Source organism: Mus musculus, chromosome 17 (genome assembly GCF_000001635.26).
Source record: "Mus musculus strain C57BL/6J chromosome 17, GRCm38.p6 C57BL/6J".
Lineage (NCBI taxonomy): Eukaryota > Metazoa > Chordata > Mammalia > Rodentia > Muridae > Mus > Mus musculus.
The window spans coordinates 84,393,499-84,417,748 of NC_000083.6; the positions used below are offsets into that span (position 1 = coordinate 84,393,499).

The 24,250-nt window shown below is 40.6% G+C and overlaps 1 protein-coding gene across 10 annotated transcripts in view; it reads right to left on the reverse strand.

Annotated features, from left to right (window-relative positions):
* Thada (thyroid adenoma associated) overlaps nucleotides 1–24,250 on the reverse strand; it is a 276,191-nt gene that overhangs the window by 203,443 nt on the left and 48,498 nt on the right. For 9 of the 10 annotated variants that reach the window (XR_003952120.1, XR_003952121.1, NM_183021.3 and 6 more), the window contains exons 22-24: nucleotides 22,780–22,889; nucleotides 4,697–4,829; nucleotides 1,565–1,678 (exon numbers count right to left, since the gene is read on the reverse strand). Coding sequence is in view for 8 of the 10 variants with exons in the window: in NM_183021.3 (NP_898842.2) it covers nucleotides 1,565–1,678; nucleotides 4,697–4,829; nucleotides 22,780–22,889 (357 nt within the window). In the remaining 2 variants the exon portion in view is untranslated. Of the gene's footprint in view, nucleotides 1–1,564; nucleotides 1,679–4,696; nucleotides 4,830–22,779; nucleotides 22,890–24,250 lie in introns of those variants that run through there. The other variant, XM_030249805.1, reaches the window with a different exon arrangement.

Here is a 24,250-nt window from a genome sequence, read left to right on the forward strand (position 1 = left end):
AAATATTAGTGGTGGATTTAAAACTACGGTAATTCTAAATATGTACACAAATTACCAGAAATGTAGAGTTCTCAAATAAAAGTGTACATTTAGGAGAATACACCTAAGAACTGAACATCTACGTAAGCAGTTTACAAAATGAACAATGCAACCAAAAGGCTTCATCCACTGAACACATGCACAATTCTGTACCTAAAACATAAGAATAGCAGGTTCTCTCCAAAGACACATGGAACATTTAATCTTAAAAAATGATCATAAACCCATTCACAAACAGAATCTCAATAAATATCAACTATTCCTATCTTGTAGATTATGCCCTGATAACAGAGCAATTGGGTAGAAATACTGTTTTAATACTTTAACAAAAATGCATTTTATTTTGCTTTTTATTTTTTTTTCCCTCCAAGACAGGGTTTTGCTACATAGCCCTGGCTGTTCTAGAACTTGGTCTATAGACCAGGCTAGCCTAAAACTCACACATATCTGCCTGCCTCCCTAGTGTGAGTCTTGAAAGGGTACATCATCACTGCCTGGCTGAAATAAATACATTTTAAAACGCTAGTCAGAGTGTTAGAGAGATGGCCCACAGCACTGGCGGTTCTTGCAGAAGACCCAGGTTCAGTACTCACAAGGGGACTTACAACTCCAGTAACAACTTGTCTAATTCTAGCTCCATGGGATTTGACAGCCTGTTCTGACTTCCATAAGAACCAGGCACATACACGGTACATATACATGTAGGAAGTCAAAGCATACATACACATAAAATAAATAATTATTAGAAATATTAAGCAATATTCAAAAATTTTAATATTTATAGTTGAATACTACAAAATCTTTTTGTTCTATTTCCCAAAGAATTATGTTACAGTAATTGGCCCCTATGCACACTTTAATCAGCACCAGACTTTGCCACAGTCAGCCCACATGATGGCCCATGGTACCTGACACCACCTAAGACTTAAAATCCTATCAAGTTCCTTCTCTTTTCCCTCACCGAGCACAGGCCTCCCACAGTGCAGCAGGAGCATCCTACTGAAAGGTGCTTACCAGGGATGGAAAGGGGCACAGGTTATTTTCTATCTAGTGCTGGAGGATGGTTGTGAGGGGTGTTTGAACCCAATCGCATAAAGGAATTAAAGTATTACTTAAAATTAAAATATAAAATACTAACATTCCTACATTACACTGTAAAGAAAGATTCAATTGTTCAGCTACAAAATGTACATTAACTCAACAAAGCCCACACACAATTCAAGTGTGACTCCATTTTCACTTTCAGGTCTTTAGGTATGATAGTGACACTGTGAAATATCTTGTCAAATGAATGTTTTCAACAATTTTAAAGTTGTCCACTTTGATCACTACATATCAACCACGGCAAGTTTATTTTATAGATAGGAAAGACTAAAAAAGGGAGAAAACAAAAAAGCAAAAATAAGCCAAATCTCTAAACACGTCACAGTAACCTGTCTTCAGGAGTTCTGTATCTTCAGCAGATACTTAAAAGAAATAAAGGTAGAGGAGAGACTTAATGGAGACTTTAGTCCTCCATTCTTACCTGAGGGACTCTGCCCTTTGAGTCATCTGCAGACAAAGCCAAGGAGATCAGCTCCCTCATTGTTATTTTCAGCAAGTCCATTCTACTCTTCTTTGGTTCAGATGCCAACAATGCCTATGGGGGAAAAAAATCCCCAAATCAAGGGGCTTTTATTTTGCACACACCTATTTGCTGGCTTTGGAATCAATCCCCAAATTTAAAATACCCTCTATTAAAAATAAGACTATTGAATTTAATTAAGCCAGGCTACTTTAACCAGGTAGCTTAACTTTTCTAGCCTGTTCATGTATAAAATTAGGTTACATGTCAACTCCACAGCCCCTTCTGTCTGTTGGTCAATTATGTAATAATAAGCAGCTGGTGAATAAATGGTTCTGATTGGCCACTTTGTAAGGACCAAAATTAGGTAAAACATCAGATACAATAAGCAAGGCATTCAAATAAGAAAATTTTCTCTATTTACACAATGACAAAAATATACTGGATTAGATTTCATCTAAAGGTTTATAGGCCCTCTCGAGACTAATTAACAATTTAATTATTCACAGAAGAGTCTACTGAAAGTCTAATCACACCACAGCATTTGAAACTACACAGGACAAAAAGAAACATTACAAACTCCAAGGGATCATGCATTTGGATTTCAAAGGAGTGTATTGTTTACTGTGTGACTAGCATCCCATAACATACCCATAACATAATAATGGGCTATCAGCACTTGAGGCAATGTAATAAAAATGAACGAAGTATAGACATATGTGACAACATGAAGGAACTCGGAAAATACACTGCTAAGTGAAAGAAGCCAGACACAAAAGACTGAGTACTGTAAGATTCCATTTACGTGAGATGTCCACAACAGACAACTCTACAGACAGAAAGATTAGCTGGTTGCCTAGGGCTGGGGACAGCAGAGGGAAGTACGGTGACATTGGAAGTTACTGCTAATGGGTAGGAGTCAGGAGATATTCCAAAATTAGATTGTGCTAATGGTTCTCGAGCTGGGAGGATATACTGAAAATCACTGTGTTGCATGCATTAAATGCATAAACTGTCCACAGGTGAATTATATCTCAATAAAGCTGTCAAAGGAAATCCACTTCAGTCACATTCTTGGACTTTCTTCCTTCACCTGTATGTCTTGTAAAATGTTGCTTCTGGCTTCTAGAGCCAAAGTTTGCAACTACTTTGGGTCTTCAAAAATCAATGACAAGCTATGCAATAAGACAAATACAAGACAACCATGTAAAAGACTTAAATTCATGACAATAAACTTATGCTCAGAAAATATGCTCTATGAATGTTAAAAATCCTTTTGTCTGTTTACACAAAGGGGAAACTCATACACTGAAATGGTAGGGTTTTTTGCCATATCTAACTTTAAACTGAAGTTGTCAGCAGAACAAAAGCTATTACTTTATTTGTAAGTCAGGTTAAGAAAAGTAGGATCCTTTTGAACAGATTTTTCTAACAATTAAAACTTCATTCCACTAAGATAAAAACAGAAAGCTACACTCAATGGCTGAGAGGTTTTGTTCCTGGAAACATGGCTTGACTCACCTTTACCCAAAGAACTGGGCAAGCGGTATGGCAATGCTACCTGCTGGGCTTGGGAAATGGACTTGCTCATCACTCCGTAACTATGGGCAGCACAAGATTACTATCAGCAGGAATAAGCACATAGCACAAATACTGGACAGGACATTCAGTTGCCTGACATCTGTCCTCAACAAAGAAGGCCACATGAACACAGCAGGTCTGCAGGAATTGCAGATAGGAAACTAAACCACACTCAACCAAAGTAGCTCGGCTCATCTCTCAGGTCTATCTAGTAATCTCAGTCGATCACTTCTGCAACTGGGCATCAAAAAGTCATGAAGATATTGGGAGTACAAGAAAGAAAACAGAGAAAGAAAAAACCACAGGGGGACTAAAAGACTCGTTTTGTGGATTTTTGTCTTACTATTAACAAGAATGGCATCTGATTTAGTACTGTGAGTGTACTGGGGTTTATTCTTCAGGATAATGAAAGCAACAGTCTCTAACTCTCTATCCTGTGAGGTATAATTACTTTAAAAAGCAAGAGGTTGAGCATGTTTTCATCTGTGTTTAGGAACTGTATTCATATAGTCTCGCATGAAGATCTGGTCAGGGGTCAGATGGACTAGGCTTAGCAATTCTAACATCCCTTTGACCTTTGGCAAGTCACCTCTATATCCCTAGTCTCATATAGGATATGATAGCTGTACCTAGCTCATAGAGTTTAGGTAGGGATTAAATGATGTAATAGGCACAACATAGCCACACTACCCGAGAGCTACTATTAATATTGTGATTTTTTTTTTAGGCTGTGTGACAGTGGCACACTCTTTATTACCAGCACTTGGGAGGCAGAGGCAGGCGAATCTCTTTGAGTTAGAGGCCAGTTGGTCTATGAAGTGAGTTCCAGGATGAGCAGGGCTACACAGAGAAACTCTGTCCCAAAAAAAACCAAATCAAACCAAACCAAAAACAAATAAACAAAAAAAGATTATGATTTTTTATGATGGATATTTAATAAAAGGACTCAAATATGGATACTTCCTAAAAGTAAGCAGTCACTACACCCACAGCAATTCCTGACTACTGAATACATGGATGGAAATCTATACTACCCTCTGTTTATATTACAAGACTGATCTCCTGCTCCATGATTCCTGACTACTGAATACATAGATGGAAATCTATGCTACTCTCTGTTTATACAAGACTGATCTCCTGCTCCAAGAACAGACCTGACACAGAACATACTGTCCACACATTAAAACAAAGTCATGCAGGAGACAGAGTATGGCACAGCTAGGAATGGTGCTTGCCACCAATGTTAACAACCTAAATTCAGTCCCTGGAGTCTAAATGATGGAAGGAGCGACCAACTCCAGAAAGCTGTCCTCTGATCTCTTTGTGTACCACAGCATGTATATGCCTGTATACACATATAAATCACTAAATGTAATAAAAAATAAAAAGAACAAAGTCACAAAGTCTATGGTACTGAAAAGACAGGAACATCTAATACTTTCACTGACACAGTAAGAAGAGAAGTACAGTGTCCAAGCCCAGACAGAGCAGTGCCTGCTCTTAGGGGAGTACCTGTATGTAGAAGGGAATCCCAGCACTGCGCCTTGTAGCACAAAGTTTGGATGAGGGATCACTGCCTTTAATTTCCTCCAGAACGCTCCGCAGCCACTGCTCTGGCAGCTTTTGCAGACTCACATTAGAGCACCTAAAAGGTACAAGCGAGCAAATGTTTGGAATCATCAGGTACTAAAAGGTAAACGTGTACACTAGTGACATACAGTAACACTGTTAGAAAGAAGAAACATTTTATTTTGAGAAGACTAAAACTAAAAAGTTTCCTACTATACCCTATTACTATACTATCACACACACACCTATTGTGAATGACCTGAGAGCCGCCCGCCCGCCCGCCTCTGGGCACCCTTTCTGGGATGAGAAGACGCACCAGCTGTGAGTGCACTCTATCAGAGGAGAAAGTGAGCTCAGCACAGACTCCCACCCCTCTGTTCTTCCCTGTCTGCCTTTGGAAGCAGCCACTTGCAGTTCCTGGTGCCTGGCCTTCCCTGTCACGACCTCTCTGTCCACGAACCACGACAGACCCCAACTCCTTAAGCAGCTTTTTATAAAATATTTCAATCACAGTAGCAAGAAAGCTCCTAAGACGCCCTCTTTGCTGTGTGTCTTGGGCTGGGAGCTATTAAAGGTCCTACCTCCTACAACTACTGTGTGCAGAGCGAGCATTATCTACCAATAGGCTTGATCACACAGGCCTGCCTTCACACTCACAATGCTCTGAAGAAGGCTTACTAGACTCTTACAGACAGTCCAGACTATAAGACTCAAGGGTTCCAACAAAAACATCACATACAGTTTTCTGTAATTTGTTTTTTATTTATTGATATTACACACAAAGTAAGTATGTTTAGGCTTACATTTTAATAATTATTTGTATTGCACTTAAAATGTAGCTTCTCACAAATAATTTTTTTTCAAATCTGTAAAATATTAAGAATGAAATTTATCTAGGAAGAGGCAAGACATGTTAAAAGTTCATCTGGACACTATCAAAGGATGCTCTTAAAATTGTGTGTGTGTGTGTGCTGGGCGTTGGTGGCGCACGCCTTTAATCCCAGCACTTGGGAGGCTGAGGCAGGCGAATTTCTGAGTTCAAGGCCAGCCTGGTCTACAGAGTGAGTTCCAGGACAGCCAGGGCTACACAGAGAAACCCTGTCTCGAAAAAAAAAAAAAAATGTGTGTGTGTGTGTGTGTGTGTGTGTGTGTGTGTGTGTGTGTGTGTGTAAGCGCTTGTGCATACACAAACAGGCAGGAATGCCTTGCAGAGTAGTCTCTCCTGCTACCGCGGGGATCTGAGGCTCAGTTGTCAGGTCTAAGCTTAGGCCCTGCTAGCTGCTGACCATCAGTCACACTGGCCCATCACAAGACTTTTGCGCTACTGTATTAGCATGAGCTGAAGCAGCAGCATACTCAATGACAGGCAAGCAGCCACTATGGACAGTAGGCGCCCTGACTTAAGGGATTAGACGGGGGCTTTAATGCACAGGCAAAAGCTCCACTGCTGAGCCAGACCCTAGTCCCTTGCAGTTCTTAGTTTGAGAAAAGATCTCAGTGAGCTGCCCATTCAAGCCTGGAACTTGGCAACCCCATTACTCAGCCTTCCCAAGAAGGAATTAAAGACCAGGTCCTGCGTAACTGAAATTAACACAGTAAAATAAACAGATATCAAGTTGGAAAAATGCTTTGATTTTAAGCAGAGGAAAAAAAATCATCAAAAAGACAGCTGGCTGTAATTTGGAGCAGGAGCCACACCTTATTTAAGACACACATTTGGGATTTGTTTTTTTTCTGTTGAAGAACAGTGAACTTCCATTTCTGACTATTCCAAATAGCAACTGAAATTTAAAAATACAATTCACACTGACTTAAAAATAGAATACTACTTAAAATGAGTGATTTTAAACCTTGACATGGGCACATGAGGGAAAAAGCCAACAAACTCCAACATGCCAGCCTTGTTTAGACCTTGATTTGAACAAATACAATGTAAGAACAATAGTGACAAATAACATAAAAATGTGCAAGTAGTCCAGATATAACACACACCAAGCATGGAACAGTGCAACATGAGGGAAGGTATCTGCGTGTTAAGAGACACAACACAGGAAGGCCTAGGCATAAAATTCACAGACCAAGACTAATTATTTTAATACTTCAACAACTACCATGCAAACGTACAAAGCACGTGTGGCAAGGTCTGTTACCTGTCGGATCTGAGCAATGATAAAGACAACTGGATCGATTATTCTCTCTACTTTTAAACATGGTTTACACGCATATACATACATACACACATTTACATCGTAAGGATAAAGTTGCTTCTTTCTCTACCATTTTAAAGATAAATGTCCTATGTTGACAGGACTGAGGAGGAATCCTGGACCTCCCACCTGCCAGGTAACTATTCTTCCAGTAAGCTTCATTCCTAGCCACAGCTAGTAATTTCTTTGGCTTACATCAACATTACCAACTTAGAGGCCCAGGAGAAGGCTCAGCAGTTAAGCACACGTACCACTCAGGTAAGAGGACCTGAACTGAGTTTCCACACCCACAATCCTAGAGCTCCAGAGGACTCAGCACCCTCCTCTGACCTCTGAAGGCATCTGCACTCACATGAACATGCTCGCTCATAAACACAGAAATAAACATTAATAAAACTAACTCATTATAGTCTTTCATTTCTCTAAGGAAACTAAAAACCAAAACCCAAAACCTCCAGCTTCCAGACTGCACAAAGCGATTCCTAAAGTGCTAACAGCATAGTAAGAGCTTGAGCTGCCGCCTTCTCTTCCATTATTAAAATCAGGAAGAATATATATGGGCTAATTTAGCTCACAATGAGTAGGCAGGGACATTAGGGGAAAAAAAACCTAAAAGAAAAAGTATTGTGTGTGTGAGTGTGTGTGTGTGTGTGTGTGTGTGTGTGTGTTGGAGTTACATACAGAAGTTAAGAAAGTCACTTTTACAATGACTTGATGCAGAATCCTCCATGAATTTCATTTCCTTGCATTTTCTGCTCCATTAAAGAACTGGCTTAAAGACAAAGCTGCAGTCTAGGGCAGGTGTAATCTTCCGATAAAACCCACCACACAGAGCACAGCAATGGCAGGAGCTTGTGTTCCTATCAAATCACTGCAGCTCTACTCCACGGCACAAGCACATGTGGACGCTTCTCCACACAACATCGCCTACGCATTCCTGGGCCGGCGAATGAAGGCCACAGAAGCCAGGCAGGTCTTCAAACCTGGGTCATCCTATGAACTGAGAACTGTTCTTGAACAGCCACATAAAACCTTCATACTTTAACTTCATCAATTTCTACAAAGACATTTTTTTTGATAAGGTTCTTGCCTTTGCTGGCTTCTACAAGAGCATACAACATGCACACCAAATATGCACACAAGCCCATATTTCCAACTAAGCATCTGTTTATAGTCTCTACACACACTCCTCTTTATCAAAACTGATAAATTTTCTAACTTATACAGAGCAATTACTAGGCACAGGTGTACAGAGGGTTGGTGGTGTCATGGAGGAACAGGATATAAGCCAGACTTTGAAGGTTGCTCGGAAGAATGGTGGAGAATCTGCAGGGTAGGGTGCAGAAAGCAGGAGATGACCAGGGAACAAACATTAGCCAAGGTCCCAAAGACAATTCCCTCATTTAGATTCTTGGCTATCTGAACTGTAAACACTTAGCCAGGCCTATTTATTCCCTTGAGTATTACATACTAAGGACCAAATGTTCCTTATTAATTTGGGGATTTCCAAAACAGACCCAGAAGAATGTTGTACAAGTTTACAGCTGGCAAAGTGCGCTCACAAGAGCCCCCGTGCCCACTGAAGACCTGAGACCTGCCTCTTGCCCCTCTATCCAGACCCTGCCCTGTTCTGGAACCCCCAGCACCGAGCCAGCTTTTCTGAAGACCTCTCTCCCACTGGCTGGCGTCCAGTCTGGGCTCTGCGCTGAGCTCTCCTTCTTAGATTCCTTGCTTCCTAGCTCTGCTTCTCTCTTGGACCAGACCCCCCACCCCACCCCAAAGTCATATAGGAAAATCTCACTTAACGACATAACTCTCACTTGCTTTATTCATATGAAACACACTATAATTTAAACATACTGAAAATCTATTTTCCTGCTACACTGAACTCATTTATTGTATGTCTATTATGCATCTAGCACACCAAGCTCCACATAACTGATCTTGCATCATTCTTGTAACAAACAAATGCATGTACAAATATTGATTCCTGGCAGATGAAGGTATGAACACAGTGGTTAAGGCCACCAACTAGGAAGTCAGGGTGGACAAGCATCTACGTGGGTGTTTAGGAATCCCAACTATGGAGCCAAGTTACAGGACCCATCCCTCCTGTGTCACATAAAAGCTCCGTGATCAAGGACAACTTACAGAGCTCTACTTCCTGTTTTTCTCTTCTATCACATTCAAGAATTTACCTTGGAGCATCTTTAAGAAGTTCTTTGGGGGCACTTTATAAAAATATTAGCTGACTATGAGAAATTTAAATGAGATACAGTAAGTGACTTCCATGTGAAAAGGCATCCCCCATGTGACACAACAGTCCTGCCTCATAACACCTAAAACACACAGAGGGAAGCCCTAAAACTAGTTCAGCTGAAGAGCAAGGAAACCACAGGGGGTGACAGCAGGTGAGACTGCTGACACATCAAGGGGTCACAGCAAGGCACATTCAGAAGCAGCAGTGGTGACCAGAGTTCTCCTCCAGGGAAGGGAATTTCAGTGGCTCCCTCTCCCAGGAGAGAGGACAGAGCTGGGGCTGTAGACAAGAAAATCCAAAAGCACCAGGAACCTGAACCAGGCTGCCTAGCAACTTGTTAGTTCCATCTGTGATACTCCAGCAGGACTGGGATGAGATGGACCAAAACGACAAGATCTGATCTATCTCCTCAGAGACAGAATCCACATAAGTAACAAAGTCATCAAAAGGTTCCTAATTATAGGCAGAAAACCAACTCTCACAACACACACACACAAAATAACTGGAACATAAATTGACTCTAAAAGCAATTATATAGGGCAGACTGGCAAAGACTATAACATAACTTGGCTTTAGTACGCTAAAGAAACCCTGAAGGAATGATGTCTTCTTAAGTAGCATAAGAGAGCTGCGGATGTAGCTCAATGGTAGAGAGGCCTGCCTAGCACATGCCAGGCCCTGGGTTCAATATCTTATGACAAAGGAGAAAAACACAAAAGGAATATTTGCCTGCCAGGTATGGCACATACCTGTAATCCCAAATTTTGGAAGATAAAAGCAGGAGGATCATGAATTCAACAACAGCTCTGGCTACACAGTAAGGCCACCCTTTGCTACAAGAAACTCTTAAATTTTTTAAAATGCAAGACATTTGGAAAAAACAGTGTTGAAAAAATAAAACAGGCACATATAAAAATACTAGAAATATTCTGTGTCAAAGTATAATTTCAAAAAAGATGACATTGATGCTAAAAAACTTAAATTGTATCAAAAAATCTCTTTTATTTTTAAATTTACTTACGTATGTATGTATGTATGTATGTATGTATGTATGTATGTATTTTACACTCCATATTTTATTCACCACCACCACCACACCTATTCCTCCCTGCCCCACTGTCCACCCTCCTACTGCTCCACATCCCATACCTCCTCCCCACCTCACCACACCTCCGTCTCAACGTGGATGCCCCCACTCCCCACCCCTCCCGACCTCTAAACTCCCTGGGGCCTCCAGTCTCTTGAGGGTTAGGTGCATCATCTCTGAATGAACACAGAACCGGCAATCCTCTGCTGTATGTGTGTTGGGGGCCTCATATCAGCTGGTGTATGCTGCCTGTTTGGTGGTCCAGTGTTTGAGAGATGTCTGGTGTCCAGGTTAATTGAGACTGCTGGTCCTCCTACAGGATCGCCCTTCTCTTCAGCTTCTTTCAGTCTTTCCCTAATTCAACAACAGGAGCCAGCAGCTTCTGTCCATTGGTTGGGTGCAACTATCTGCCTCTGACTCTTTCAGCTGCTTGTTGGGTCTTCCAGAGTACAGTCATGCTATGTCCCTCAATAACAAGGGACATAGTATATTAAAAATGCTGAAGGATAACTAACCATTGTTGAATATCTACACCACACTAAACTACACTCAAAAGTAGAAGCAAAACCTGGATTGAGACACATTAGAAACATCTGCCAGGGGAACTAGATGTCTCAGTGGGACCTATGGTGGAAAGAGAAAACAGCCTCTCACAAGTTATCCTCGAACCTCACATACTCACAAGGGGGAAACACACACACACAGCTAGTTAATTAATTAATTACTACTACTACTGATGATGATGATGATGGTCTCCTAGGGACTCTGAATGAGAGAAATCCTAGAAGATGTACTTTAGCAATTTACTCAAAGTAAACCAAAATAGTGTTTAAAGAATAATAACTTTCTTCCAGAACTCAGGTCAAAAATCTTGGCATTACTGCTTCTAGAAAGCTTCCTATCGGATATGTCAATGCCACAGGCATTTTATTTTGAAACGATGCAGATGCTGGTCGGGTTTTTCATCTCCCCCATCCTTCAAGCCACTGCCACCATCTCTTTCTGAATTAAAGTCACACTGTAACTTCCCAAATGGTCACTCTACTTTTACCAGTATCATTTATTCTCAACACAGTATTCTTAATAATCCTTTTAAATGGCCAGATCAAACTAGGTGTAGTATAATTCTAGCACTTGAGAGGCTGAGACAGAAGGATCCTGAAATTGAGGCTACTCTGGGCTAAGTAATAAGACCCAGCCTTAAAAGAAAGACTCCACAAATCCAGCTTATTTCTCAGTCATGTCTCAAATATATTTACAAACCCCAGCTATGCATCCCCAAGTTCCCCCAAGAAGTAACTGTCTTAACCCCAAGAAGTCTAAATTGGTCTCACCTCACCATCTATTTACACATATTAGTTATACATGGCTTATCCATGTTCCCTCATCTCAATCAGCCAACTGTGGTCCCTCAGACTTCTGCACTTTTGCTAACTGGGTAAAAAAGCAAAAACAGAAAACCAAGACTTCAGCTCAATTAAGAAAGCATTACATCAAGGAAGATGACTCTATTTTCCACTAGAATTTTGGCTTAATCTGGCTGGTTATAAAGACACTACCAGCTATTAGTCTGTTATTTGTTTCAGTTTTCACTCCCAAACAAACAAACAAACAAACAAACAAAAAACACGAAGAAGAACTAGCTGGTTGTGTTCCCTGAAACCAACTTCCAAAAGACACTCATCCAGAAGGTGCATTGGGGTGCACTGTTATGAGAAAAGTATCTTCCTAGAGATAACAAAGCAGAAGTTATCTTCCAACTCATGTTATATTCAGGTTATTTTCAGAGTAACTTCAGTCTCTGAACATGTACCATCAGAATTAAAAGGCTAAAATAGTGCTCAATGGACTAGGTGGTACAGACAGAAAGCAACCTGGCAATCGGGACAGTCTACAGAGAACTCTGACAGGGAAGCCACTTGTGCCCGGCATGAAGGGAACTGTGTCTCAACCATTCTGGAGGCACTCCAAGTCCCCTGGGAACCTGGGGAGACTTATTCTTGTTAATACGCCACTTTCTGATAGTAACTGAATCATTCACAATGACCTAAGGAAACTTTCACCTACAAACAGAAAGCAACCACTCTCACAGCGAAATGTGAAGAACGTGAAAGTGAGTGTATGAAGCAAATTCCCAGAAATGCACCCAGACATGCACTGCCACGAAATTAACCATGTACAAGCCCACTGGCACAAGGCCAAGGCTTGTACCTATACTTTTGTTTACCAAATAATTCACTTACCAGGCTACCATCTCTAAGAACTTTTAGGACAGAAAGTCCTTCCCCCTTGCTCATCAACAGAAGTAAAATTGAAAACTGTCAGATTTAAAAACAGCTCTAAGTAATAATCTATTCAGTTAAGTTATGCTGTCAAGATTTTGCTGAAGGGACCCTGATATAGCTGGCTCATGTGAGGCTATGCTGGGGCCTAGCAAACACAGAAGTGGATGCTCACAGTCATCTATAGGATGGAACACAGGGCCCCCAATGGAGGAGCTAGAGAAAGTACCCAAGGAGCTGAAGGGGTCTGCAACCCTATAGGTAGAACAACAATATGCACTAACCAGTACCCCCTAGAGCTCATGTCTCTAGCTGCATATGTATCAGAAGATGGCCTAGTCGGCCATCATTGGGAAGAAAGGCCCCTTGGTATTGCAAACTTTATATGTCCCAGTACAGGGGAATGCCAGGGCCAAGACGTGGGAGTGGGTGGGTAGGGGAGCAGGGCAGGGGGAGGTTATAGGGAACTTTTGGGATAGCACTTGAAATGTAAATAAAGAAGATATCTAATAAAAATTTTAAAAAGCAACTAAAAATATCAAAAAAATATGAAAGAAAAAGAAAAAATGAAGTTACATAGAGAGGCTGGCTGCTGATACATTTTCATATTGCCACACCCCTTTACTTCTCTTTCTTCATTTACATTTGACAATCATTTAACTAATTTATTATATAATGCCAAAGTGTAATTTGATATAAAATAAATGGTATGTGTTGGTTTAAGTTCAGCATCATCAGCTACTCAAAGCAACATGTGAAGGAAAACAGACTTCAAGACTAACCCCTCAGACTGGCTATTTAGAATATCAAACTTTTTGACCTCTAAAACACTATGCAAAGACACAGAGTTGTAGTCACGTTTTAGGCCAATGCCAGGTATCCTCTCTGGGTTGCCTGCATATCAAATTCATTCTGAGTACGTCCCACAGGAAACCAAAACCCATGCACCTCCATATGCATTTGATCCATTATCTGGCCTTACAAAGCCTTATGGATTTGGACAATCTCATTAAATTCCATTTTATCCATTTTTCTCTTAGGTACCCACATACTTATGACCAGTCCCCAGAACTCTGCTGCTTCCAATCATTTGGGCTCTTTCAAATACTACTTGAGTTTAAATGAAAAAAGAGGCCTTTCTCTACCACCAAACTTTCTCATACCAAAATAAACATTGCTAAATGGGGCTTGGAGGTCACCCCTGCAACCCCAGCACTGGAAAGTGGGGAGAAAAGATCACATGTTTAATGGTACCTTCAGCTAAACAGTGAGCTCAAGCCTGGGCTATATGAGGCCCTGTCTCAAAAAACAAAACCAGGCAGGCAGGGTAGCTCAGTAGGCGAAGTAGCTATGTATGCAAGCCTGACCCTCGGATCGCTAGATGGAAGGAGAGAACTCCAAGAATTGTCTTTTGATCTCGCAAGTGCTAGTGTGCACACACAGGGCTAGTTGACAGTGTGCTATGATTTCCTGTAAAATAAAAGCTCCAAGGAACCCAGGACATAATCCCTCCCATCCATTTTTAACTCTCAAGTACCTACAACAGGGCCTGGCACCCAACTGGGAGCCGTATAAAAGAGCCACATGCTCTGGAATCCACAGCATTGGTAAAGCAGAGAAGGGGAGATCCTTGCAAGGGGCTGGCCGGCCACCCAGCATGGCCTACCTACCTGGTGAGCACCAGGTCAGGAACAAGGTGAGGGTTTCAAAAGAATGACACCTTGTAGTTTCTACAAGCACCTGTATGCAGGTGGAACCACATGAACACATACACACACTCAAATAAAGCTCTTCTGTACCATTCAAGTAAGGCTCACACTTTACCATTATTGTTCCCCTCTCCTAACAGCCTCCTGTCACAATTCCTTACATCCAGTAAGATCAACAAGGGTCTCCTCAGCTGCAGCCTAGATAAATACTCGCCCTCCCCTCATTTGGATTTTAGTTCGGGTTTTATCAGCTACTTGTGTGGCTATGAACAGAGGGTTTAAAAAAGAAAATCATTACAAAGATGCTTTGAAAAATCAAGACACATGGTGTGGTGGGCAAGCTCTTTTCATCTCAGCACTCAGGAAGCAGAGGCACGAGGATCTCTGAGTTCAAGGCCACGCCTAGTCTACACAGCTCCACTAGTCAGAGCTACATAGAAATCCTGTCTCAAAGAGATATTCTTTTGCTTCTTTAGTGACTGCTACAAATAGGGGAGGTATCACCCTAAACATACAAAGTTCCTAAAGGCCCTGGTGAGAACTGCCCCTAACATCTTACCATAACCTCACATAAGCCTTCACGCACAGGCTACAAACATTCTCTAGGTTCCCAGTCACTCCAGCCTAGGACATCGGATTTTCAGTGATCCCAAGAGCTTGTTCAGCACAACATCTAGCATACTTCAGAAGAGGTTCTAAAATCTTTGTTGAATGACTAAATTCAAATAAACCAAACAAGCAGGGTAGGTGGCAGCTGCTGCACATTAGTTGTGTCTTCTGGTGGGCACAAAACTGCAAAGGCAGGTGTAGAAGGAGAGGCTACAACCTTAAGACTTCACAACATGAGGTCGCAATAGCTAGAAAATGAAAACACCCTCAAGTTCTTGCTCTTCAATGGATCTTCTGTCATTCCCCAGCAAGGAAAGATTGCTTTATAAGGATGTGATTTCAAAACACCAGGGTTACTGTTGTGATAAGGAAGAAACTGCCAGGTAAAATGAAGCCAGGAAAGACACCCAAGAACAATGCAGCAAATTCTAGTTGTTTGTTTTGGTTCCTCATCACACAATCCAGGGGTCAGTAAGGAGAAGAGGAAATATCCTGAGTGAAGAGATGGCTTCTGCCCACACTATGTCATCACCAACCACAGACCAGGGGAATTCCAATGTCCTGCTTCTGTCAGCAAATGCCTCCCAATTAAAGAGTAGACAGCATCTTTGTCTGAAGACTCTGTTGCTTTGACAACCTTTGTCAAACTCATACAAAACACACCGTATGTCCTTAGTCTCAAGAATACCATACAATTTCAAGTTCCTTACTAAGAAGTGTTCAAGTCTCATCAAAAATGAATTTAGTAGTTAAATATTATTAATTTACACATAACACCTATAAAATCAGTTTACCAATTCTAAAGGAAACTTACAAAAATGCCCCCAATTCCAAGGCTGTGGAGATGGCTGATCAGGTAAAATCATTTACCACATGAGACCCTAGGACCCATGTAACAGAGAGAGTTAATCAGCTCCCTCCCACAAGCTACCCTCTGCTCGGCACACACACATGACAGCGTGTACATAACCACACAAATACATCACCCACAAAAATAACAAGAATTAAAAAAAATAAAAAGAAATATGTCTAATTTCCTAAACTCTTTCACACCTAAAACCCCCTAGACTTTCACAACAAATCAGAAGGCAGCATTATATGTAGTGAGTGAAATTCCGCTTACTGAAAAGAGTATATATCTCACACAGGTTAGATATTGTACTGCTGTTAGCAAGGTAGTGGTGGAACTCACTTAAATTTCTACCTTTTTTTTTCTTCTGTCTATTACTTCAAACCAAGGTGGCAAAAAAACCAAGCCACAGTAACTTTCTTCATAACAATCCAGCAGGGGCCAGAAGAAAGGTTTGTATGATTGTTCTCCTCTTCAAGTGGCACGGTCTCAGCCCATAGTAAACAGAGAGCTGGGGTTAACCTCAATGGTATAGCTCTTTCTTATAATGCCAATGCTTGAGATTCAATATTCAGAACAGAAAATAATAATAATTTTCAACATGTTAAAATTAGAAAAGCAGTAGAAATGCACAAGGCTGGTGTCCAGGCCTCTGTGTTATCATGAGCAGAACACTAAAGCAATTTATTGTTCCACAAATAGATTAGTCCACCATCTATCCATCTATCTCACTCTTAGTAGACAAGTACCTTAAGATAAGAAAACCCCCACAACACAAGATCAAGTTACATACATCATACATCCCACTAATTGGTCATTAGACTCTTTTGTACCCATAAATTAGATTCTCTGGGTATAAAGCAGCTTTTCAGCTGCTTCTTCCATCCACCATGGCTCCATCCACCTACATCCACCATGGCTAGCTCCTTGTTGAGTTTGGATTTTATTATATTACTTGTTAGTTGTTGTTAATTGAGGTATTCAATTTCCTGAAACCCTTTTGGTAATGTCCAATTATTTCTTAAGTAAAATTCTTTATTCATTCTTTTTTCAGGTATTATGTTTATTATTTAAAGGTTCATGTTTTTTCTTTCAAATAAACTAAACAATGAAAGATGTGGACAGAAGACATATGCATTACAAAAAATGTTTAAAAGGGAACATAACTCTGAAGTATGGAGAAACTTTAAATCAGAAGAGGGATTTGCACACATGCAAGCTGGTAAAAAGGTGACATTATCAACAGAGGCCATTTTACCTCCCACATTGGGTCACAGCCTGTGCGTTACAGCATCAGGAGACGACTCTGGCCTTAGCTGCAGGCACAGGCAACAATGAACAGACGAGTAAAGAAGCCACAGTAAGAGTAAGGACAGCCACTCAAGTGCTGAGAGAAAGGGCCCAAAGAGTGGTTCTCTTAGTGTTTAGTATCATTTCCCAGAGAGCAAGGAGGAAATCCTGAAGACTTGATTTTTAAAACTCCAGGCTACAGATGACTCACTGAGAACAAACAAGGTTCTTCTGTCTAAATGACAGCATATTACGAAGACTTTGAAAACCAGTGTTACATTTTCCAGAAAAAGGGATATGATCTGACTTTACAGGGATAGACACATGGCTCACAGAGGTTACAGTCATTTGTCACTCTTGCGAGGGTGCAGGTATGGTTCCTAGCACCCACAGGGAGGCTCACAACTGTACCTCCTGCTCTAGCAGATCTAATGCCCTTTCCTAGCCTCTGTGGGTACTACACGCACCTGGAGAATTTACACGCAGGCAAAACACTCAGGTAAAATAGATGTGAAAAACAAAAATTCAAAGGTCACTAGCAAGTCAGTAACACAAAATGACTTAGGAAATAAACATCAAGGCATTCCAGTTTTCCCAAAATCTTTTAAATCCACTAGAGAACTAGAAGAAAGGACTCGGCAGAGCAGCACTTACTACTCCCAGCACTTGTACAGCAGAGGCACAGCACCTCTGTGAGTCCTGGGCCAGCACTGTCCACTGTGAGTTTTATGCTGGCCAGGGCTAAGTAGTGAGACCCTGTCTCAATACCCACCACTCCCCCAGTTCATATGGCTTTTTAAAAAAGATTTATTTTATGTATGTGGATACACTGTTGCTATCTCTAGCCTCTTATAACATATTCCTAATTTAATCATTCACATTTCAAATAAAATTCATAGGATAGTTAAGTGAGCAATAAGTATCTTATCAAAGCTTTAGACAATACAATGTTAATCAAAGTGAAATAAATTTCTTCCCCCAATATATTACACTTAACATTTATTTTTGTCCAATTCTATGAAGATGCATTCTTTTGTTTTGCAGAAAGGTAGAAGAACTTAGTTTTTATTATATTCAAAAATGCTCAAAAAGCTTTCACTTTAATTTGCATCATAGGAGCTATAGTTAAGTGGTAAAAGATTAAATATTTAAATTATTTCTGCCATAATTATTGATATCACAAATCATCACTAGTACTTTATAACTAAACCTGCTAGCTATCAGCAGTTCATTTAGGGGTCAATAAAGTAAATATGGCTATAATTACTATAGAGATTATTTGTAGAATAACCACACTTCAGCAGGCAGTGCAATTCTCATATGAGGAGCAAGATATCATTAAGTACTCACAAAAATCCCTCCTACACTTAGAATTCCCGAAAGAATTCCCCCATTCTTGGATAAATCAAAGGCCACACTCTAGTTTGGGAATCTTTAAATCAAAACAAACATCTTCAAATACAAAGGAGAGTTCTATGTATGAATTTCACCAGAAATTTGAATTTATTCCTAATTTAAATGTACTTAACTATTTCATTCAAACATTTGGGTAGCTAACTATGCATAAATAATCATAGTTTTAGCTTGTTTTGTTGTTGTTTTGGCTTGGGACAGAGTCTTGCTATGTGGAGCCTCCTGCCTCAGCCTCCAGAATACTGAAGTTATATGTGCACACAACCATACTTGGCACTTACGGAGTCTTGAAAGAAAGTCTGACTATCTATCTCATCAAGTCCCAAACAGAACTCACTAAATGAGAAAATCAGATTACAGAAAATTAACTCCACATTTGTTTGTGTTATATATATAAATATTATTTTCAAAAAAAAATTCCCAGGAGAAAAAGAATAATATCTCTCCTGGTCTTGTTTATCTTGGATAATTGTTTAATAGTAAAGTCAGTTTACATTTGAAGACATTTTGAATAATCCTATTAAAACTCAATTTATATGATATAGTTCATGTTTAACTCTCCAGTTAATTGCCAATTAATCTTTTTAAGTGCTTTCGTCCTTAACACAGCTGTAGTGCAAAGGGTAGCCAGCAACCAGCCTTGATTTCTATGAGTTCTCACCAATGCCCAGATTTCTTTCTTGCAAATGTTTTCTTAAATGCTATATGCATAAGCAAGTTTGCATCATTTAAGCAGTTATTATTCCCTCCCCACTAAAAAAGCCCATGGTAAACAGATTTTCTTTTAAAATTAAAAACCAACCAACACCCCCTCTCCCCCCAAAAAAGTGCTATACATGATAGAGATGCTCTGTATAAAGCAGTCACATTTGAAATGTTCCTGAAGGATCAAAATCACCAGGCATCAGACGAGAAGCCTAACAGATAGGTTCTAAGCCACCAGCAACAGCCATGACAGGATCTCTTAAGACAGACCAGAAACGGACAATACACCAGGCACTTGGCCTTTCCTCTACTCCGAATTTCTTCTCCTGGAATGGACACAGTAGTTCTGAAACTGACACCAAGACATTGTGTTTCCTTTCATGCTCAGACTCACACAAAGCCTCTGTCCTTGGCTCTCTGTCCTTTTTCCATCCCCACTCTTCAATCCTACCAAGAGTGATGACTATGAAAGCCATTCCCAGACCTGTCTCAGCTGCCTCACCTCAGTCACACACCTACTCCAGCTGCAACGGGAGGTCCACTGCCAGGACAGTCCAGCACTGTCTCACACTCAAGACTGGAAAAATAAACTTACTACTCTTTTAAATTCATTTATTTATTATGTATACAGTGTTCTGTCTGCATGTCTGCCTGCAAGAAAAGGGCACCAGATTACATTATAGATGGTCATGAGCCACCATGTGGCTGCTGGGACTTGAACTCAAGACCTCTGGAAGAGCATCCAGTACTCTTAACCTCTGCAGCCCAAACTTACTATTCTGTATCAAACAAACAAAACCAAAGTTTCTCTGTTTAGGTAACATCAATTCCATTTTTCTGGTCACCTACAACCAGAGGAACCATCACAGATTGCCTAGTGACCTCTACAATTGCATTCAACGTCACAGATTCATTTTTCAAAGCTGGCCACTACAATAGCTTCTATCCACATATATTTCCACACAATGGTTTTGCCACTGTGCAATCAAAAAATGAACTATTCACAGAGAAACCCTGTCTTGAAAAACAAAAAACAAAAAAATGAACTCTCTCCAGTCTGACCTGAAGACTCTTTACAACCCAGAGAATGTGACTGGAGCGATGCTTTAAGCCTTGCCAGGCTGCTGGGCCAGAACAGAGCATACAGCTTCTGCCGGGGGACTGCTGCTGTGCAGAAGCAGTCAGTCACTTCAAACCTGCCATGCTGAATAAGAGGCTACTTGTGGTCCCATCTGTTAGATCCAAAGGAAACTCCAATTCCCCAAACTCCAAAAGGCAGTCCAAATATCCAGAAATGAGTTTAACCTGGATTACAGGAAGACTTCTGTTAGATAGAAGCCAGCATTCCTCAAGAACTTGTAAAACTGGCTCTCATCGCCAAAAGGAGTCATTTCCTTTACCCCTGGCAAAAGGGGCATGGGGCTCTCCAATGAACCTCTAAGAACACTGAGGTCGATGCAGGCCTCCAGGTTCCCTCAGTCCCTATTCACAAGGATTTATTATACACTTCAAAGGCCATCCTAGCATCCTAGCCCTCCTCGCTCCCCTTCTACCCTAGGCTCACTGCCACGCCCCAGCTCTCTTCTCAGCTGTTCTCACTGCTCTCTTCTCACTGCTCTCTTCTCAAATCTCCGTCCCCTGCTGGTTTCCCCTCTCTCACAGACAGCAGTCTCCAGTCTGCTGGCCCTGTTCACTGTGCTTCTTTCTCTCTGCTCTGGACTCTTCCAAGTGTCTATGGATATTTTTTTCTCTCTCTCATTAACAATAAAAAGCATCCCTTTAACTATATCAAGGAATGATTGTAATCGCTGGTTTTGTGTGTCAACTTGACAAAGGCTAGAATTATCACAGAGAAAGGAGCTTCAATTAGGAAAGTGCCTCCATGAGATCCAGCTGTGGGGGGCATTTTCTCAATTAGTGGTAAAAGTGGGAGGGCCTCTTGTGGATGATGCCATCCCTGGGCTGGTAGTCTTGGGTTCTATAAGAGAGCAAGCTGAGCAAGCCAGGGGAAGCAAGCCAGTAAGTAACATCCCTCCATGGCCTCTGCATCAGCTCCTGCTTCCTGATCAGCTTGAGTTCCAATCCTGACTTCCTTTGGTGATGAACAGCAGTATGGAAATGTAAGCTGAATAAACCCTTTCCTCCTGTCTTAGTCAGGGTTTCTATTCCTGCATAAACATCATGACCAAGAAGCAAGTTGGGAATGAAAGGGTTTATTCAGCTTATATTTCCACATTGTTGTTTATCATCAAAGGAAGTCAGGACTGGAACTCAAGCAGGAGCTGATGCAGAGGCCATGGAGGGATGTTACTGGCTTGCTTCCCCTGGTTTGCTCAGCCTGCTCTTATAGAACCAAGACTACCAGCCCAGAGATGGTCCCACCCACAAAGGGCCTTTACCCCTTATTTATGTACATAAATGCTCTGTCTGCGTGTATGTCTGCATACACACATGGTTGTGAGCCACCATGTGGTTGCTGGGAATTGAACTCAGGACCTCTGGAAAAGCAGCTAATACTCTTAACTGCTGAGCCATCTATCCAGCTCAGAAAAGATAAAAATATTTTCAAGGTCAGCAGTTTATAGAGCTAGAAGATGGCTTAGCATCTAAGAGCCTTACTACTTCCCGGGACCAGAATTTAGTTTCTAGCACCTATGTATCCGGTAGTTCACAATCCCCTCTAACTCCAGATTAAGGGGAGTCAATGTCCTTCTAGCCTTCACAGGCACCTGCACTCACTCAAACTGACAGACAGACAGACACATGCACATTTAAAAGTAGCATATTTAAATATCAACAGTTTAATATTAGAAAGATTTTTAAAGTGCCATCTAAAGAAATTCTGTAAATGACAGAACATTTTTAGAGATGTTTTACCAGGGGTGGAGGTGGGGACATGATACAAATCATCAGGGTGGAGACCTCTCAGCAGTGTACAGTAAAAGGGCCGCCGAAGCTACAAGACTGGCCACTTCACTTCAAACGCTTTAGGCAACAGAAATGTTTTCCTGGAAAATGCTACTGTTCTTTAGAGAATGTTTGCCACAAATACTTAAGTCATTAAGTAACTTAAGGTTTCCTTACAAGTCATTTAGAGGAAATCTACTATATGAATAAATGATATTATCAGCACCCATAAACTTAAAAAAACACATTTGGTTAAATACATGCGATTTATCTAAATATTTTTCTAAGATGAATTATGTCTATTTTTTGTTATTTTAAGATTTTTCTATAAAATAAGTCTACAAAAAAAGCTTTATGTTATTCCGTGAAACACACATAAACCCAAAGAAGTCCAGGTTTATTTGGTTCCAAATGCCAAGTTATTTTCAAACAGACAAAACATGCATTTCGTCTGATGAAAAGAATCAGTAACCTCAGAGCCATGTTTGGCAAAGTCTTTAGCTCACATCAAATCAGCCTTGAGTGTGAGAGCAGCATCGGCGGAGACTGGAGTCAGCCATCTGCAGGCTGTCAGACATGGAACCTGAGAAAGCTGCCCTGTGGCCAAGTAGGCTTCCTTCTCTCCAGTATTAAAGATACACACAACACCTACTCCTGCACATGGTCTGTAGCCTGCTCTTAAAAGAAAACCCACCCATTTATTTTACCTGTTCAATATTTCAGTGAGTTTCACAAAACCAGTATAAGCCAGTTCAAATGCTCCTCTGTGTCTGGACTGCAAAAGGTGTTGTTTAAAGTAATCTCCTATTTCTTTAACCTTTAAAAAAAATGAAAAACATTCAATTTGTGCACAATTTATAGATTCATTAATATATCACAATATAATTCAGAACCAATGCTTTGGTCTCCATTTAACATTGATTTACTAGGTAACAAATCATGTTTTAAGCACCTTTCCATTGTTTTTTGAGACAGGGTCTTGGGTAGCTCTGGCTGGCCTTGAACAATGTAATCAGGAATAACCTAAATTCTTGTTTTTCATACCTTCAGTGGGGATTATAAATGTGATCTACCACACTTGCCTTAAGCCTTTTAAAAATGCCATCTCATTTAATATTATATGACTGATACAGCATATTTATATATTTATTGAATATAATATATTAATTTTATAATATTATATTAATATATAATATATTAAATTTTCCTATGCCAGACTTGCAAATTTCATAGTATGGCCTTCTAGCTCATGTCATTCAACACCAACATAAAATCACAAAAAGTAGCAAACTCACATACATGATTCTGAGATAATTATGTTTACTCTTCAAATATTTTGCAATTATTATGGTAAAATATACATAAGAAACTTACTATTTCAACCATTTTGCAGTGTATGGTTCAATGATAGGAAGCACAGTCACACTGCTGAGCAACTGCTAACACTATCTGTGCAAAGAGCTTCCCATCCTAACCTGAGAAGCCACATCCATTCACCTCACATGCTAGCCATAGACTAAGGCTACACGTGAAGCTCAGTGAAAGGCATCCTGAAAGTCTGAGGCCCTTCTAAGTCAAGCCACGGACTCTCTGCCAGAATGCCCCACTATCAATTCTCAACTGACACGCCGGCTTGCTCTAGGTAAGATGAAACACAAAGCACACCCACTAATTTTAAAGAAAACAACTAAGAATTAGTTGTGTCTGCTGTTCTGAACTAAAAGAACTGCTGAGCTAGTTAGCCCAACTGGGCTTTCTGTTACTTGGTGACAGATTTGGTGGCTGTTGACTTCAGAAAATCCAGACTATATAAACTGTATCTGTTCACTGTGCCTCCACAGCTCACAGTACGAAAACAGGGAAGCTGCGCTACAGTGTCTCAGATCTGCTTACCCAGAAACTTGCTCACCTCAGCAGTGACTGGGTTAGTGTTCTACATACATCAAGACACACCAGAATGAGCAGTCTCATTTTCTTCCTCTAGATGCTAAGGGCACTTGCCTCATCGGTGATTGAGTTTAAATGAGTTAAATACCAAGTTCAGAACAGACCAATTATCTATAACTAATTTAGTTCAATATGAGCTGTCTGTTCTAAAGAGAGGGTATCTGTTATGAAGAGTGTACTCAGTGTGTATCTGCTATAAAGAGTGATACACACAGAATCAGAGACCAACAA